General features: G+C 46.0%; 2 protein-coding genes across 11 annotated transcripts; one reads left to right on the forward strand and one right to left on the reverse strand.

Moving 5' to 3' along the window:
* The first annotated feature begins 329 nt into the window (after positions 1–329).
* Positions 330–13,991, forward strand: faf (fat facets). 7 transcript variants are annotated; one of them, NM_001260460.2, is made up of 19 exons: positions 330–492; positions 1,482–2,068; positions 2,670–2,818; positions 2,873–4,086; positions 4,213–6,126; positions 6,229–7,594; positions 7,653–8,076; positions 8,142–8,457; positions 8,525–8,678; positions 8,742–8,892; positions 8,955–9,263; positions 9,327–9,438; positions 9,499–9,608; positions 9,668–10,019; positions 10,078–10,337; positions 10,457–11,048; positions 11,112–11,507; positions 11,970–12,154; positions 12,807–13,431. In NM_001260460.2, the coding sequence occupies exons 2-18, from the start codon at positions 1,776–1,778 to the stop codon at positions 12,141–12,143; spliced, it is 8,286 nt and encodes a 2,761-aa protein (NP_001247389.2). In that variant the 5' UTR covers positions 330–492; positions 1,482–1,775; the 3' UTR covers positions 12,144–12,154; positions 12,807–13,431. The 7 variants fall into 7 exon arrangements, with proteins under 7 accessions (NP_001247389.2, NP_524612.2, NP_001287627.1 ...); NM_001260459.1 differs by lacking the exon at positions 330–492 and adding an exon at positions 553–747; NM_001260461.1 differs by lacking the exons at positions 330–492; positions 11,970–12,154 and adding exons at positions 728–874; positions 948–1,061 and having other exon boundaries at positions 10,457–11,033; positions 12,807–13,991.
* Positions 13,902–17,217, reverse strand: Mccc1 (Methylcrotonoyl-CoA carboxylase 1). Of its 4 annotated transcripts, NM_170577.3 has the most exons (8): positions 17,187–17,217; positions 16,888–16,917; positions 16,015–16,780; positions 15,454–15,960; positions 15,103–15,394; positions 14,860–15,047; positions 14,624–14,795; positions 14,256–14,566 (listed from the first exon to the last, which is right to left on the reverse strand). In NM_170577.3, exons 3-8 carry the CDS (start codon positions 16,627–16,629, stop codon positions 14,436–14,438), a joined length of 1,905 nt encoding a protein of 634 aa, NP_733456.1. In that variant the 5' UTR covers positions 16,630–16,780; positions 16,888–16,917; positions 17,187–17,217; the 3' UTR covers positions 14,256–14,435. The 4 variants fall into 4 exon arrangements, with proteins under 4 accessions (NP_001247391.1, NP_733456.1, NP_651896.1 ...); NM_001260462.2 differs by having other exon boundaries at positions 13,902–14,566; positions 16,888–17,217; NM_143639.1 differs by lacking the exon at positions 17,187–17,217 and having other exon boundaries at positions 16,888–17,038.
* Between the last annotated feature and the right edge of the window lie 48 nt (positions 17,218–17,265).

Below are 17,265 nucleotides of genomic sequence, written 5' to 3' on the forward strand. Positions count from 1 at the left end.
ATTTATAAAATGATAATACATCAGAAGCACATGCGAAATGTATTAAAAATAAGGAAATTATTTTCTACAGATTATATAATGGGCCCTAAGACTGCTTTCTAATTTGATCAAATTAATAATACTATATGTTTTTATATATTTATTTACAATTAAACATGACTAGTAGAGTGTACATTCTTACAGTGCATTTCAATGATTTGATTTTATTTGAAATCCCAATTGCCAGAAATTTAAATTTAGGGTCCCTTATATGTACCACATAAACCAGTTCGATAGGCGCGCTTTTGGCATGGCCTGATAACTCTGGTAAAAAGCACCGCGCGAACCGGTTCAATTCATAACTAGTTCGCCCGAACTGCACAACCCTAGCAAAAGAAATAGCTTAAATATAATTTATTTAACGCGAATTGGACAACGAGCGGGTAGAAAAAACCCTGTGGCCGCAACCGCGACGCTCGCAGGATACGCAGCTCTTCGCCGTCGGGCAGGCAGGTAAAAAGCAATGGCAATTGGAGTTGACCGCAGAACAACAGCAACGGCAGACGCCATTTTGTCTATTGGCCGGCTGATTTGTAAGCTCAATATTCGCGAAATAGTTACCGCGACTAGCTTCGAGTGGCGCAGCCAAGTAAGGGCTCCCCGCTGTCCAGAGCAAAGGCGAAAGGAAGAGCAATCGCCCATTTTGAGGCCTGCGAAAAGTTGGGACTCGGTCGTCAGTTCGCTCGATTCCATTTGCGAAAAATAAATGTACGTGCGCGTGAGGAAGTGTGTGTGCGCGTGAAAAAACAGTGAAAAATAATAAAAAGCCGCACTGGCCGCCGTCCTTGGGTGACTTCCGTTAATCTCTTACAACTTTTAAAGCTATAGAAAGAATGTGAGCAATTTACCGCCCTCGACACACCCAATGAACCGCTAATTTTGGCATCTTTCTATAACTTTATGCGTAGTTATTTTCACCACCCTTCGCCTACACCCTTTCCCCGCCCCTTTTTCCACCAGTGGCTCCCACCCACCGACCGACATTCCGCTTAAGGATGATGCCGGGCGGAGAGAGATAGAGAGTGAGTGCAAAATCCGTAAACTTGGACGTGATGTAATTTTCGGCAGGAAAATGTTCTTTGTTTGCCCAAAAAAATAACAATAAATAAATAAGAATGAAGAGCGAGGCGTAAAACAAAAACAATTTTAAATTAAACTCAAACGCACACACAAAAAGAGAGGGTTCTGTGGGTGAGCGTGCGTGCGTGTGAGTGGGTGAGAGCGTAATTTGTGTGCTTTTGGAGCATTATTTGGCGCTTGCTGCCCCGTCTATTAAATAATATTGATTTTTCATATTCCAACCCAGCGCTCTCTTACACACACGCAGGACCACTCACACACCCAAAACTGAGCTTCGTACACATGTGGGCCTTTTCGGTCTCTCTCTTAGCGCTGTATTTATCCGCCTCTTATTGCCTCTTTCGCTTCGTTGCACTTTATAGATTTTTGCAAACTGGCCGCTGACCAGGCATTGGGAAAAAGGACAATAAGAGGGAGCCCAGAGCAAGAAGTCCAACTAACCGACCAACTGTGCCTCAAGAAACAGCAAATCAGCGGGGAACTCCCAAACTGGACAAGCAGAAGCCCGGATACCTCACATTTGCCATAAGACACCAGTCAAAAAACGACGCGCACTGCAGAACGCATTAGGATTAGCCCGGCACTAGAGCTCGTGCATTAACATCCGCTTCCGGTGCTCCGCAGAACGAGTTGGCTGGAGAGGATACCCCGCCACCATGACGTTCGACACTCGTAGGCACACCACCGGACAGCCGGGAAGCACAGCGCCCAGCTCAAGCAGCAGCACCACCAGCACAACAACCACCACAACGAGTCCGGCGCAGAGTGCCGGATCAGGATCGGGCATAGGAACAGGCACAGGAACAGTCGCCAACTCGAGTCTGCCAGGAGGAGGATCAGGTAGCTTGGACGGCAACCAGGATCAACAGCCGGCCACAGACAGTCAGAGCTCTGATGACGTGGCCGCTTCCTTGTCAGCGAACAGCGTGGACAGCACCATCACAATAGTGTAAGTGGTCGTGCTGCCGTATTTGCATGACTCCGCCCAATTAGTCGGGTTTTGTGCGTAGCACCAGTATGACCGCCACCCCTAAAGATCCCCAACATTCGTGTGTTTACTTTTGCGTAGTAATTCTTCCACATGCATTCTTTGTTTGTCTATGGTTGGGCCAGCACAATGTTCGTAATTCATTTAACTATGTTTCAGATGATTTTGGCCAGGCCACTGGTTAGTGACCATAAATGTGGCAATAAATGTTATCTTTCTTTTTCTTCGATAGGTGCACTTGGCTGCTGTCCAGTTTTAGCAATGAACTTACCAAGCTTTACTAATATTACCTTACCCGGCTATTACTATCTCATTTTGAATGCCCGTCCACGGCCTATCTTATCGCTTGTCCATCAAAATAAGCTAACACTGAAAATTACAAAAAAAAAAAAAAAAAAAATGTATGCGTTTTGGCATTTATTTTAATAGAAATAACCATTTAATAAACAGAAATGTTTATGGAAGGGTGTGCTTTGATTGACCCCCTAAGAACTTTTTTTTTTATGTGTATTATTTAATTTGTTATTTTTAATATTGAATAATTGTCCATTTAATTAAATAGGCCTCCAGAGAAGCTTATATCCTCGTTTCCCACGACGAAACTGAGATCACTAACGCAAAAGATATCCAATCCGCGTTGGGTGGTGCCGGTGCTGCCTGAACAGGAATTGGAGGTTCTCTTAAATGCAGCCATCGAACTGACCCAGGCTGGTAAGTGTGTCCAAACGATTTATTTGATACCCTCTAAAGTCAATTTATTTGCAGGTGTGGATCACGACTGCGAGCCATGTGTGGAGTTTTATCGCAATGGACTGAGCACTTCCTTTGCCAAGATCCTAACCGACGAGGCGGTGAATTCGTGGAAGAATAACATCCACCACTGTATCCTTGTGTCTTGCGGCAAGCTTCTACATCTAATCGCCATCCACATGCAGCGAGACAATCCCTATCTGCTTGACTTGCTGGCTATTGTTTTTGATCCGGAGAACAAGTTCAACACATTTAACGCAGGCCGTCAACCGGAGTGCTTCGCAGCGCCGGACTACATCTGGGGTCAGTTGGACAGCAACAAAATGTACGCCCGTCCGCCGCCGGAGCCCAAGAATGCGCGTGGCTGGCTTGTGGATCTTATTAACCGCTTCGGACAGTTGGGAGGCTTTGACAATCTACTGGAACGGTTTAACATCGGACTGGAACTGCTGAAGCGCAACCAAAACAAGTGCACTGGCAAGAATATTAGTGTCGAGGGTAGGGTTGAAAATGGGGCTCAGGATAATCGCCTCACCCTTGCCCTCATACACAGCCTCTTGCGTCCATTCGGTCAATGTTATGAGCTTCTAATGCCTGCCACTATAGCCAAGTACTTTATGCCCACCTGGAACGTTGTGTTAGACCTTCTGGACAGCTTCACAGACGAGGAGTTAAAGCGAGAAGTGAAACCTGAGGGACGCAATGACTACATCAATGGGATTGTAAAGTCAGCCCGCTTACTGGCCAGCCGCTTGACTGGCCAGGAGGAGCTAATCCGAGATCTTGAGATGTTTCGCCTAAAGATGATCCTGCGTCTGCTGCAGGTGTCCAGCTTCAACGGCAAGATGAATGCCCTTAATGAGATCAACAAGGTGCTCTCCTCGGTCGCATATTTCTCCCATCGATCCCAACCTTTGCCCCACTGTATGCCCGAAGACGAAATGGACTGGCTGACGGCGGATCGCATGGCGCAATGGATAAAGTCGTCAGATGTATTGGGTGTCGTGCTCAAGGACTCGCTACACCAACCGCAGTATGTGGAAAAATTGGAAAAGATCATCCGCTTTCTTATTAAAGAGCAGGCACTAACGTTGGATGATTTGGATGCAGTTTGGAGAGCGCAGGCCGGCAAACACGAGGCAATCGTGAAGAACGTTCACGATCTACTGGCCAAACTTGCATGGGACTTTACTCCCGAGCAACTGGATCACCTCTTCGAGGCGTTCCAGGTGAGTTTTCTGCTTTAAAAGTGTATTAAGTAAGTTTAAGTTTTAAATTATGATTATTACATTTTCCGCGATGGTTTGTATATAAAATCTCATGAACAATGAAAACAATATTAATTTTTATTTCAGGCCAGCATGACCACTGCCAATAAGCGGCAACGGGAAAGACTTCTTGAGCTAATACGCCGCTTGGCTGAGGATGACAAAAATGGTGTGATGGCCCAAAAGGTGCTTAAGCTGTTTTGGACTCTGGCCCACAGTCAGGAGGTGCCGCCAGAGGTGCTTGATCAGGCGCTGGGCGCACACGTTAAAATCTTGGACTACAGCTGCTCGCAGGAGCGGGATGCCCAAAAGACCATTTGGTTGGATAAGTGCGTTGACGAACTTAAGTCAGGCGATGGATGGGTTCTGCCCGCCTTGCGTCTAATCCGGGATATTTGTTGCCTATATGATACCACGACAAATCATGCCCAGCGCACTCAAACGAGTACGAATCGTCAGCAGGTGATTGAACGACTACAGAATGATTATTCCTTGGTCATTCTGGTCACCAATAGTTTGACTGCATACATGGAAAAGGTACGCCAAATGGTAACGGACTCACCAGGCCTGGATGCAACCAGAATCCTAATTGACGGAAGATTTCCGCATCACGTGCAAATAGCGGAGCGACTGGAGTTCCTTAAGTTCCTGCTGAAAGATGGACAGCTATGGCTGTGCGCAGATCAGGCAAAGCAGATTTGGCATTGCTTGGCGGTCAATGCAGTTTTTCCGGCAGATCGTGAGGAGTGTTTTAGATGGTTTGGCAAGTTGATGGGTGAGGAGCCTGACTTGGATCCTGGCATAAACAAAGACTTCTTCGAGAACAACATCCTGCAACTTGATCCGCATCTACTAACCGAAAGCGGAATCAAGTGCTTTGAGCGCTTCTTTAAGGCTGTCAATTCCAAAGAGGACAAGCTGAAGGCGATACATAGAGGTTACATGCTGGACAACGAGGATCTAATAGGAAAGGACTACTTGTGGCGGGTCATTACAACTGGAGGCGAGGAAATCGCCAGCAAGGCCATTGATCTACTTAAGGAAGTGTCGACGGCATTGGGCCCACGTCTGCAGGAGAATATCGCAGAGTTTCATGAAATGTTCATTGGTGAGTGCTGCTCCCGCCTGCGCACACACTATGGAAATATCGTTATATTGGGCAAGACGCAGCTGCAAGAGGAATTAGATGCCCCCGATCAGTCGGATAATACCAACGACGAGTCTAAAGATTCAAAAATGCGTTTCATCGAGGCGGAGAAGATGTGCCGAATTTTAAAGGTGCTGCAAGAATACGTAAAGGAGTGTGATCGTTCTTTCAGCGGCGATCGTGTTCACCTGCCACTTAGCCGGGTTACACGGGGCAAAAACACCATCTTATATATCCGCTTCCAGAACCCTGGCAGATCTATCGACGACATGGAGATCGTTACACACAGCAACGAGACGATGGCCGCTTTTAAGAGAAATCTACTTAAGCGAATCAAGGGAACTTCGACGGCCAACATAAAGGTTGATCTCTTCTATGCTAATGACGAGATGATCGGGGTTTCCGATGAAATAAACCCACTTTATCAGTACACTATCCGGGATAAGATGAATCTTACAGCAAAACTCACGCCCGTGGGTACGGGTCTAGCCAGCAGTCCCGACTCCTCGAGCGACTCGAGCACAGGATCTCCTCCGCGTCCCTGCCCTGACATGCAGCGTGTGGAGTCAGAAAGCACGCTACCCGGTGTGATCATCTCGCAAAACTACCAGTACACAGAGTTCTTTCTAAAACTGTACCAACTGGGCAGTGATCTCGAGCACGGTCGTCTTCGAGACAGTGCAAAAGTTTTACTACACCTGCTTCCCTGCGACCGCCAGACGATCCGTCAGCTAAAGATTATGTGCAAGGTGCCGAAGGCTGCCGTAACGGTGGCTGTGACGGGTGACAAGATCGCTAAGGATGAGGAGGAGAAACTGTACCCCACTGAGCAGGCGGGGATTGAAGATGAAGAGGTAAGACTATAGTTAGTCGAGTTAGTTCATTCAGGAAAGCTATAATGGTTATTTAATTTAAATTGTTTTCTGTATCAATCTCTTAATATCTCTTCTTTTTAGGAACACTGCACGCCAGAGCAAATGTTTTTGCACCCCACACCTGCTCAAGTGCTATACAACCTTAGTGTGTTGCACGGACTGCTGATTCCCGCGCTAGATCCACTAGGAGAAAGTGCCCTACTAGTGCAGTCTGCATGGATGCATTCTGGCTGCGCTCATTTCGTGCTGGAACTGTTGACCAAAAACAATTTTCTGCCTAGCGCCGATATGCACACAAAGCGTGCGTCCTTCCAGTGTGTGTTGAGGTTGGCAAAGCTGTTCCTGTACATAGTTGGCAGTGTATTGTCTCGTGTAGGCGATGAACCCATGATCTGCGACCTTGACAACGGATCCCGTTCCCAGGTTGACATCCTGAAGCAGAACTTCTCCACGATGCCCAGTAGCTCACAGGGAACATTGAGGGCGATCTCCGCGAAACTTGCTGTGATCCTTGCCCGCGAGATGCTTTCAGCCAGCCCAGAAGGTGATCGGTGCCGAACGCTATTTAGCTCCACACTGCAGTGGTCATGTCCCGACATTTCAACCATTAAGGCGGTAGTGCAACTGGCCTGGGCCTCGTCTTGCGGAAATCTTCAGGCTCTAGGCAATAGTAGCGGCGACTTTGAAGACGAGGTGATCGTGCCGGACGGGCAAGACTTTAGCATGTGCAAGGAGGCGCTAGAGGTTCTCACCATTTCGTTTATTCTGAATCCGAGTGCCAACGAGGCGTTGACTAGCGATCCGAACTGGCCAAAGTTCATCACCTCCATTGTTCTGAAGAACCCGCTTCGCCACGTGCGTCAGGTGGCCTCTGAGCAGTTGTTTTTGGCTTCTACCTATTGCGCTGGGGATCGGCGACCGTTCGTATACATGGTTAACTTGCTGGTTGGCGCGTTGAAGACGCTGGTTCCCCAGTACGAGTCAACTTGCGCTGAGTTCTTCTCGGTGCTGTGTCGGACCCTTTCTTATGGATGCATCTACAACTGGCCGCTGCAGATTAGCGAGGGATTGTTAGGCGATGAGATTAAGTGGCTGCAACGCATTCGCGAAAACGTCCACGCCACCGGCGACACACAAGTGCATGAGGAGCTCCTTGAAGGCCACCTCTGCCTTGCCAAAGAGCTAATGTTTTTCCTTGGCGCCGATTCAAAGGCGCAGCTGAACGAGCTCATCCACGAACTGATCGACGACTTCCTGTTCACGGCCTCTCGCGAATTTCTGCATTTACGGCGTCATGGCAGTCTACGGCAGGACACCGTCCCGCCACCAGTTTGTCGCAGTCCGCACACAATCGCCGCTGCTTGCGATCTCCTCATTGCCTTGTGCCAGCTCTGTGTTCCTAATATGAAGCTACTCACCAATACACTTATAGACTTCGTCTGCACGGGTGAGTGTTGGAATCGTAAGATCATTTCATGATTAAATGTTTCCTCAATTTTTTGTAGATACTGATCCGTTGCGCGAATGGGATTACCTGCCGCCGGTGGGCGCCAGGCCAACTAAAGGTTTCTGCGGACTAAAGAACGCAGGTGCCACTTGCTACATGAATTCGGTGTTGCAGCAGCTTTACATGGTACCAGCGGTCCGGGTGGGTATTCTGCGAGCCCACGGCGCTGCCACCACCGACGGCGAGGATTTCAGTGGCGATTCCGATTTGACGGGAGGCGGTCTTGGATCGGCCCTATTCTCGGGTCCCGCTTCTGCCCTAGTCAGCCTCCCCTCGTCGTCGTCAACTATCGAAGACGGTTTGCACGATGTGCGAAAGAACTATCACGTTGTGATCCTGAAACATGTGCAGGCCATATTCGCCCACCTGGGCCACAGTGCGTTGCAGTATTACGTTCCACGTGGTCTCTGGACACATTTTAAGTACAAAATTGTTTCATTGATTGGCATCACAATGATATTAATATATTATAATTTTTGTTTGCTAGGCTACTGGGAGAGCCCGTGAATCTTCGCGAGCAGCAGGATGCCGTGGAGTTCTTCATGTCCTTGCTTGAAAGTCTCGATGAAGGACTTAAGGCGCTAGGCCAGCCACAGCTTATGAATGCCACTCTGGGCGGTTCGTTCAGCGACCAGAAAATCTGCCAAGAGTGTCCCCATCGCTACTCCAAAGAGGAACCATTTAGTGTATTTAGTGTCGATATTAGGAATCATAGCTCATTAACCGAATCTCTGGAGCAGTATGTCAAGGGAGAGCTGCTCGAGGGAGCCGATGCATACCATTGTGATAAATGTGATAAAAAAGTAATGTTCTCATCTCTGATATTCATATACAATTAATTTTTATTAACATCATTTTTGTGTCCAACAGGTAGTTACCGTTAAGCGAGTGTGCGTTAAGAAGCTGCCACCCGTGTTAGCCATTCAACTAAAGCGTTTCGAATACGACTACGAACGCGTCTGTGCGATTAAATTTAATGATTATTTTGAATTTCCACGTATCTTGGATATGGAACCATACACAGGTGAGTTTAACCGTAATTCCATACGTATATATCTTCTTATTGGATCTTCTTCTCCATGATCAGTGTCTGGCCTAGCTAAGCTAGAGGGCGAGGTGGTGGAAGTGGGTGATAATTGTCAAACAAACGTTGAGACGACGAAGTACGAACTGACCGGCATTGTGGTGCACAGCGGACAGGCTTCCGGCGGTCACTACTTCAGTTACATACTCTCCAAGTGCGTACCATAACAATGTTACAGTTTTTTTTAAGACTAATTCAATACAACACCTGCTCCAGAAACCCAGCAAACGGCAAGTGTCAGTGGTATAAGTTTGACGACGGCGAAGTCACCGAGTGCAAGATGCACGAGGACGAGGAAATGAAGGCGGAGTGCTTTGGCGGCGAGTACATGGGCGAAACCTACGACAACAATCTTAAGCGCATGCAGTACCGTCGACAGAAGCGCTGGTGGAATGCCTACATGTTGTTCTACACCCGCTGTGATCAAACTCCCGTGCAGTATGAACCCAGCGTGGAGCAGTTGTCACTCGCAGAAAGTCGAAACATGGTTTTACCATTGCCAAAGCCCATTGAGCGCAGCGTGCGGTGAGTGGAAATAGTGCTTGACCACTATACAGATACTTTTTAATTATTTTTTTTCGATTGCAGACACCAGAACATTCGGTTTCTCCACTCCCGCAGCATTTTTTCCGTGGAGTTCTTTAACTTTATCAAAAAGTTGGTCAGCTGCAATCTACTTTCTGCTCGGAGCAATAAGATCGTCAGTTTGTATTCAAGTGGTTTTATTTCCCGTTTAAAAAAACTATTATTTTTTTAACAGACTCCTGCTGCAGAAGAGCTTTCACTGCTGGGCGTCCAATTAGCATCGCAGTTTCTTTTCCACACCGGCTTCCGCACGAAAAAGTCTCTGCGAGGCCCCGTTATGGAATGGTGAGTAGCTTGGGAGGTATTGACTCGGGTATAATTAGGATACATCTTCTGCTTTACAGGTATGACGCGCTCTCACACCACATACGTTCCTCGGCACTAGTTCGCAAGTGGTTCGCTAATCATGCGCTCCTCTCGCCGCCATCGCGTTTAGGCGAGTACATTCTGATGGCTCCGTCTCCGGATGTCCGTACTGTCTTTGTCAAGTTGGTGGTTTTTTTCTGCCATTTTGCCATCAACGATGAACCTCTGACTGGCTATGACGGCGCTAATCTCTGCGAGCAGGTACTCATCAGCGTGTTGCGCCTCTTGAAATCCGAGGCAGCCGACTATGGCAAACACCTGCCCCACTATTTTAGCCTTTTCAGTATGTACGTGGGACTAGGAACACGGGAAAAACAGCAACTGCTTAGGGTGAGAACTATTTACAATAAGATTGCTTGCCATTCTAAACGATTATGTTCGTTTGCAGCTCAATGTGCCGCTGCAGTTTATTCAGGTGGCGTTGGATGATGGCCCCGGTCCGGCAATAAAATACCAGTATCCAGAGTTCAGCAAGCTACACCAAGTGGTTTCGCACCTAATACGCTGCAGCGATGTAAGCGAAAAATGCCAGAGCTCCAACCAGAACGCCCGTCCACTGTCCAATCCGTTCAAAGATCCCAATGTTGCGCACGAGGAGCTGACGCCCCTGTCCACTGAGTGCATGGACCTGCTCTTTAACCGCACGGGGTAAGGTGCATGGCATTTTACTGATAACTGTGCTCAGTTCAGAGAGCATTTCAAGCCATTTCCTTATGAAAGAAACGTACAGTGAGTGCTTACGATCCGTTTTGTCATTTTTTTTTCAGCTACATCAAGAAAGTGATCGAAGACACTAACGTGGGCGACGAGGGTCTGAAGCTGTTGCAATACTGCAGCTGGGAGAATCCACATTTCTCTCGCGCAGTGCTAACCGAATTGTTGTGGCAGTGTGGGTTCGCCTATTGTCACGACATGCGTCACCACACTGATCTGCTTCTGAACATCCTGCTGATCGACGACTCGTGGCAGCACCATCGCATACACAATGCTCTCAACGGAGTGGCGGAGGAACGTGAGGGTCTGTTAGAGACGATACAGCGGGCGAAGACGCACTACCAGAAGAGGGCGTACCAAATAATCAAGTGCCTGACGCAACTTTTCCATAAGTCGCCGATTGCGCTGCAGATGCTCCACACAAATTCGAACATTACTCGGCACTGGAGCATTGCAGTGGAGTGGCTGCAAGGCGAACTAGATCGGCAGCGGGGCATCGGTTGCCAGTACAATTCATACTCGTGGTCGCCGCCGGCGCAGAGTAACGACAACACTAATGGCTACATGCTAGAGCGATCGCAGTCTGCTAAAAACACGTGGTCCATGGCCTTCGAGCTCTGTCCAGATGAGGTCAGCGAAAAAACGGTATCTAAAACATAACAATTATATTAAAGAATACTTTATTCTATTGATCGTTCATTATAATAGGATGAAAATAATGAGCCGAACTTGGAGACGAACATGGATGAGAACAAATCGGAACCGGTGGCTCAGCCAGGAGGAGTGCTTGAGGGATCTACCGGCGGCACAGAGCAGTTGCCCGAAAATAAGACGCCAACCACAAGCAGCCCGTCGACTGCCGCCTGGCCAGCGCGTGGGGATAGCAACGCTATTCCACGACTTTCGCGTCAGCTATTTGGGGCTTACACTTCGACTGGCAGTGGCTCCACTAGTGGAGGTTCCGCGCCAACTTCCGCCTTGACGACAACGGCGGGTAGTGGGGCTAACAGCGAAACAGAAAGCAGCGCCCAGGAAACAACCGGCGAGACGACCATTAACGGACTGACAAACAGCCTGGACCAAATGGAGATAACGGCCAAAAAGGTAACTCGGGCGAACAATGTCTAGGACAAGTGTCCATCTATAAGGTGTGTGTCCGTTGCCGCAATTGAAGAGTTCGAGACGTCTAAAAACAGTCCCAGAAAACTAGTAAACACAACAAACACATTTTACACTGGAACTCCAATCTGTATCTTTCTATCTGTCTTCTTTAATACGTGGATAGAAGATATGTAGTTTAGTCAAACTAAACATGTCCTCCCGACGTTCTTTTCCATTTATATTTATGTTTACTAAAAGACACTATGTACTTTAACAAGAACGTTGGTTAATATAAAAATATTGGTTCGCTTCGACTGTTTACCCTTCGGTTTTCGAAGATCCACCACCTTCTTATTTAAACTCTTCTTTAATATTTCTACCATACTACAACATCACCCTCGGTAACCCTTGCTGCGTTTCGGTGTTTAATCCTTTATTGTATATGAATTGTAACCACAAACGCAGGGTGTGCGAAGTCGCTCCAAAGGAGGCAAGCTCCCCCCGGTGCTGTTTCACCATCACCAGTTGCCGCCAGAGCAACAACTTAAACTGAAGCAGCAACAACAGCAGCAGCAGCAACAACAGCATCAGCAACTACGTGGTGATATAAACAAGACTTCCTCAAGCCGCTTAATTTGATTTGACGCCAAGTTAGTTAGAGTTGTTGTTTCGTTTGAGCTCAAAACGCCCGCCTTACTTTGTGTTTGTTGTTGTTTTCACGATCCCGGCACAAATGAGATGCACTTGCCATCCCCGGATCTGTCTTCCCCTTGGCTTTTTATTTCCTTTACTGCAAGTTTTCTCTACTTATCCATGCAAAACCACGCACGCCACAATCAGTCCACACACACAAAATCACAGGGGTCCAACAAATTTGAATGTCAACGAAGTCAACGAAAACTAGTTGAAATACGATGGATATGTTTCTTAATTCGTACTTTTTTAAATAAAAAAACTAAGACTGATTTCTAATATACCGAATCTTAAAAATCATTGTTTTTTTGTATGTTATATTGAAAAGAGTGTTTTTTGGTTCTTCAGCGAATTATTTCAACGAAAATATACAATACAAAATATCAGTATATACATTTCATATAAAAAAGATATCCTAGATTAAAGTACATAACTAATCGTATTAGACTTTGACCTATTAAGATACTACTTTATGATCCACTTTTGAGGCGTGAATGAACCCGAAAACACTCGAAGCAAGATTGCATTACCGCTTAGCTGGCACCCGTAGCACTGGGCGATAGATTGTCAACCTCCACTAACCGAACTCTTTTTGTTGGCTATTCACAGAAGTGCCGCAGGGTGATAATAAAAAAGCTAGTGGAAAGTAAGGACGAAGAGGACGCAACTACTGCTACCACAGCGGCCACCACAGAGGTCACAACATCGCCAGCGACAGCTATCGCAACGGCAGCAACTTTAGAGCCTGCCGGAATGAGTGAGCTCACGACGATGGTAGAGAAAAATCTTATAATAAGCCAAGAAAATCCACAAGCGAAAAGCTCATTGCAATAAAATGTATTCGCAACCTAGCTGGAGGAGAAGATGATGAGTATCCATAGTGTTAAATGTAACCAAAGCAGCCTGACAATGAGAACGGTGTGGACAGGTGTTTACTAGTGGGGATCCCCACCGTCGAAAACGAGACTTAATGGGTAAATACGAGAAAAAGAGCAGAATCCGTAGATATTAACAAAGGATACTTGGTTGGAGCGATGCGAGTCAAGGAACGAAAGTCTGGTAGATAAGGAGATCAAAACCAGCAAAGGTGTTTATTAGCTATCGAACTTTATAATTACCTTTAATAATAAACAAATACACCAATTTTTTGTTTGGTTTTCTGTTTTGTTAAGCATTAAAAGGGATATGTTTATTTCTCCTCATTGTAAATGTGTCCCTTTTAATGTATAAATCTAAAAAAAAAAAATGAAAAGAACACCTTAAACTAACTCCCACAACACTACACAGAAACGGACGTAGGCAGAAAGAAACACACTCATAATCTATAAGAAGCGTTAAGTTGCACGTTTACAGTACCATATAATTGTATTTATATAGTATATAAATGATGTATTACGTATTGAAGCCGAGCAACACTTACTATACTAACCGAAAAAAATCAAAATGATGGACACTTAGATACGATACTAGGAAAAACTAATCGAAACGAATCGGCTGATTGTAAGAATTAGGGCAAGAAACCAAATTGCATCTTTAGTACTCAGTACTCGCCTCTGAAACTGTTTCCATAATCATATTTCAACGGCATGAACCGATTTAATGGGATGCTAATTAAAACAAAACAGTATAAACTCAAGAGCAGAATGGACTAAAGCAACACGAGCATAAAGAAAACTTGATTATGGTCATAAGTACATATATTTTAAATGATTAGTGTTTTGTATTAAGTGAAATTTGTTAAACATTTATTACATTTTTATGTTCTAAGTTGCGAAATAAATGCGAAGAGAAAGCAAAGCGCGCAATGTCATTCATGCCTTCTCTCAGTTTCCATTTCCGTTTCCGTTTACCGACAGCAATCAACTCAAAGTCTAACTTTTATGCCGCGAGATTTTGTACGGAACTCAATTTTAAATTATGTATTCACAAAGATGTATTACATTTGGGAAATTAATGTTCGTTACATCCATTAAATTCAGCGAAAATGAAACAAATAAATCACTTTTTAAAACCATTACTTTTGGCTTCCTTACTTACCCACAAAAACAATTCATGGCTAACAGTTTTAGACGTTTAATGGGTTAAAGATAAGAAAATTCCATTAGATGGACACTTTTTTACTTAACGATAATAAATGCACTTCGTGATCCCTGAACCAAAAGCAGGCTAGTTAATATTTAAAATATAATTTTGTTTGTAAATGCAACAACTCTCTGGTACGTTTCGAAACATATTCCGTTACTTTTCTACTTCCTCGTCGACGAATGTAATCACGGCCGCTCCCTTAGCAACGTTATCGCCCGCGGCTCCTCCAATAGACTTAATGGTGGCGTCCTTTGGAGCTTTTAGAATGTGTTCCATTTTCATGGCTAAAATGCAAAACTGTTTTTAAAACTATGTATAATCTAAATTTATATTTTTTTTACCAATAAGCACTGCCAAGTTTTCGCCCTTCTTGACCTTGTCACCGGGCTTTACCAGCACCTTCTCTAAAATCCCGGGCATGGGAGCCACTATGCGAGACCCAACTGCACCCAATTGATCGCCCTGGGCACTTAAGAATTTCGGCTGTCCCACCTCAAAATCGACCTTGCCACTCTGGAAAAGGGAATCAATTAAATACAAAATACAAAATGTTATCAATTGAAAAGTAGATTCTTACTTCCGAAAACAAAGAGACACTAGTGCCATCAATACTAGCATTATATGTGGTGACGTTGCTATTGATATTGGCACGAATTTTTAGACGACTTCCATCCTGAACTCTTTCGACCTTTGCATCCTGCCAGTCGCCATTATCCACCTGAATTTGCATATCCTCGCCATCAAACTTGACAGCCACAGAATAGACTGAAAGATTAAATAAGCTTACCAATTTGATTTTAAATTTATATATGTGGTTTACCCTTCTCATTGGCTTTCAAGTCATATCTGCGAACCAAAGAGTAATTCAGACGAGCGTTAGGGGTGGCAACAAATGGATCCTGATCTTTGTTTCCGTTCCTAAAGGCTGCCTGCAACTCGTTTAAGACTAGCGCCAAAGCAGCTTGGCTGACTTGCTGCGGACTGATGATAATTGGCGGAAATAGAGTATCGAACTGCTCATCGATAAAGCCAGTGTGCACATTGGCCAGCTGAAACTCAGGATGCGACGCAAGGTCGATGAGGAAATTAATGTTAGTGTCCAGACCAGATATCTAAAATTGGTTTACCTTTAGGGAAATGTCTTAAAGGTACAAATTTTTAATGTTCTCACATGATATTCACCCAGGCGGGCAACCAATGAGTTAAGCGCTTGTGTGCGGTTTTCGCCCCAAACGACTAGCTTGGCAATCATGGGGTCGTAGTGCACAGACACCTCATCTCCTTCTCGGACACCCGTCTCCACGCGAACGTTGTTTGATGGTTGGGGAGTAGACAAATATCGCAGGGGTCCGGCTCCGGGCAGAAAGCCTCCGCGAGGATTTTCTGCATAAATGCGAGCTTCAAATGCGTGGCCACGCCGCGTAATCTCAGATTGCTTCAGGGGTAATGGCTCACCGGCGGCAATGCGAATCTGCCATTCAACCAAATCGGTGCCCGTAATCATTTCCGTTATAGGATGCTCCACCTGCAGGCGGGTATTCATTTCCATGAAGTGGAAAGAGAGATCTTCTTTGTCTAGAATGAACTCCACGGTGCCAGCTCCTACGTAGCCCACAGCTTTCGCTGCACGAACAGCAGCCTCGCCCAGCTCACGACGCAAATCTTCCGACAAACCTGGCTGTTGTATAAATGAGCATTATTTTTAAAATAGCCGAAGCTCTTGTGCACTTACAGCTGGCGCCTCTTCAATAATCTTTTGATGACGTCTTTGCACGGAGCAATCTCTTTCCCACAGATAGACAGCATCACCATACTGATCCGCAAATACTTGAACCTCTACGTGGCGTGGAGATCGGACGTACCGCTCCAGAAGCACAGAGCTGTCGCCAAACGACTTCTCGGACTCGGTGCGAGCTGAGTTCAGAGCGGTGAGGAAGTCGTCCGGTTTTTCTGCGATTCTCATGCCTTTGCCTCCGCCGCCGCGGACGGCTTTAATCATCAAGGGAAAGCCAATTTTGTCGGCTTCTCGCTGCAAACACTCATCTGACTGATCATCGCCATGGTATCCATTGATGATCGGCACCCCAGCAGCGGCCATTATGGCCTTGCTGGTGCTCTTAATCCCCATGTCCCGGATGGCGGAACTGGGCGGACCCATGAAGATGATGCCCTCACGCTGGCACAACTCGGCAAACTCGACGGACTCGGAGAGGAAGCCGTAGCCTGGGTGGATGGCCTGGGCGCCCGAACGCTTGGCTATGTCCAGGATGCGTTCACCGCGAAGATAGGAAGCCGAGGAGGCAGCTTCCCCCACGCGGTACGACTCGTCTGCCAACTGCGTGTGCATGCTCTTCTCGTCCGGATCCGAGAACACGGCCACGGTACGAACTCCCAGCTTGCGTGCGGTTCGAATCACCCTGCATGCGATCTCACCACGATTTGAAATAAGGATCTTGCTGATAGGCCGAACTTTTGGGCTGGCTTCTGTTGCAAAGCACCTGCGTCAAGCCAAAACAAATTAGCAAGGTTTATGTAATCGTCAAGAACGAAATTAAGTCTTTTGATTTAGCGGCCTTAACAAAGAACTGCCGATCATTTCCCTCACCTGGCGTTTGCGCCGAAGTTTCGCAGCAGTCTGGCGTACATTATTAGTAGAATTAATTGTAAGAATAAATAACAAATATACTTTATTCAGAGCAAGTGTGCGATCGTCGCTTATCACAGCTGGAAAAACGCACACGCACAAGATCGCAATTGAGATGGGCGACTCACGAGATGCATGGTTGAAAATATTAATGTTTCATATATCTTTTGGGGATTATCATATATCATCAATATCTTTTAGGGAAATTGATATTACGTATATTGTGTTTTTTTTAAGTTGCAACCCATAAAAAATATTACCGTTATATTATTCTGGACTATTTATCGAACTGTTGACATCCATCCGACCGCGTCCTTACGGTTTTCTGCGCTCGTGAAG

This window comes from Drosophila melanogaster, chromosome 3R (assembly GCF_000001215.4).
Source record: "Drosophila melanogaster chromosome 3R".
NCBI classification, from domain to species: domain Eukaryota; kingdom Metazoa; phylum Arthropoda; class Insecta; order Diptera; family Drosophilidae; genus Drosophila; species Drosophila melanogaster.

Bases quoted from the DNA above. Each gene is read 5' to 3' on its own strand.
- faf (NM_079873.5), top strand. From the start codon at position 1,776: ATGACGTTCGACACTCGTAGGCACACCACCGGACAGCCGGGAAGCACA. The intron at 7,595-7,652 runs GTGAGTGTTGGA...AATTTTTTGTAG, and splicing joins TATAGACTTCGTCTGCACGG to ATACTGATCCGTTGCGCGAA. The intron at 9,439-9,498 runs GTCAGTTTGTAT...TTTTTTTAACAG, and splicing joins CTGCTCGGAGCAATAAGATC to ACTCCTGCTGCAGAAGAGCT.
- Mccc1 (NM_001260462.2), bottom strand. From the start codon at position 16,928: ATGTACGCCAGACTGCTGCGAAACTTCGGCGCAAACGCCAG. The intron at 15,395-15,453 runs GTGAGAACATTA...AACCAATTTTAG, and splicing joins CCCGCCTGGGTGAATATCAT to ATATCTGGTCTGGACACTAA. The intron at 14,567-14,623 runs GTAAAAAAAATA...TTTGCATTTTAG, and splicing joins AAACTTGGCAGTGCTTATTG to CCATGAAAATGGAACACATT.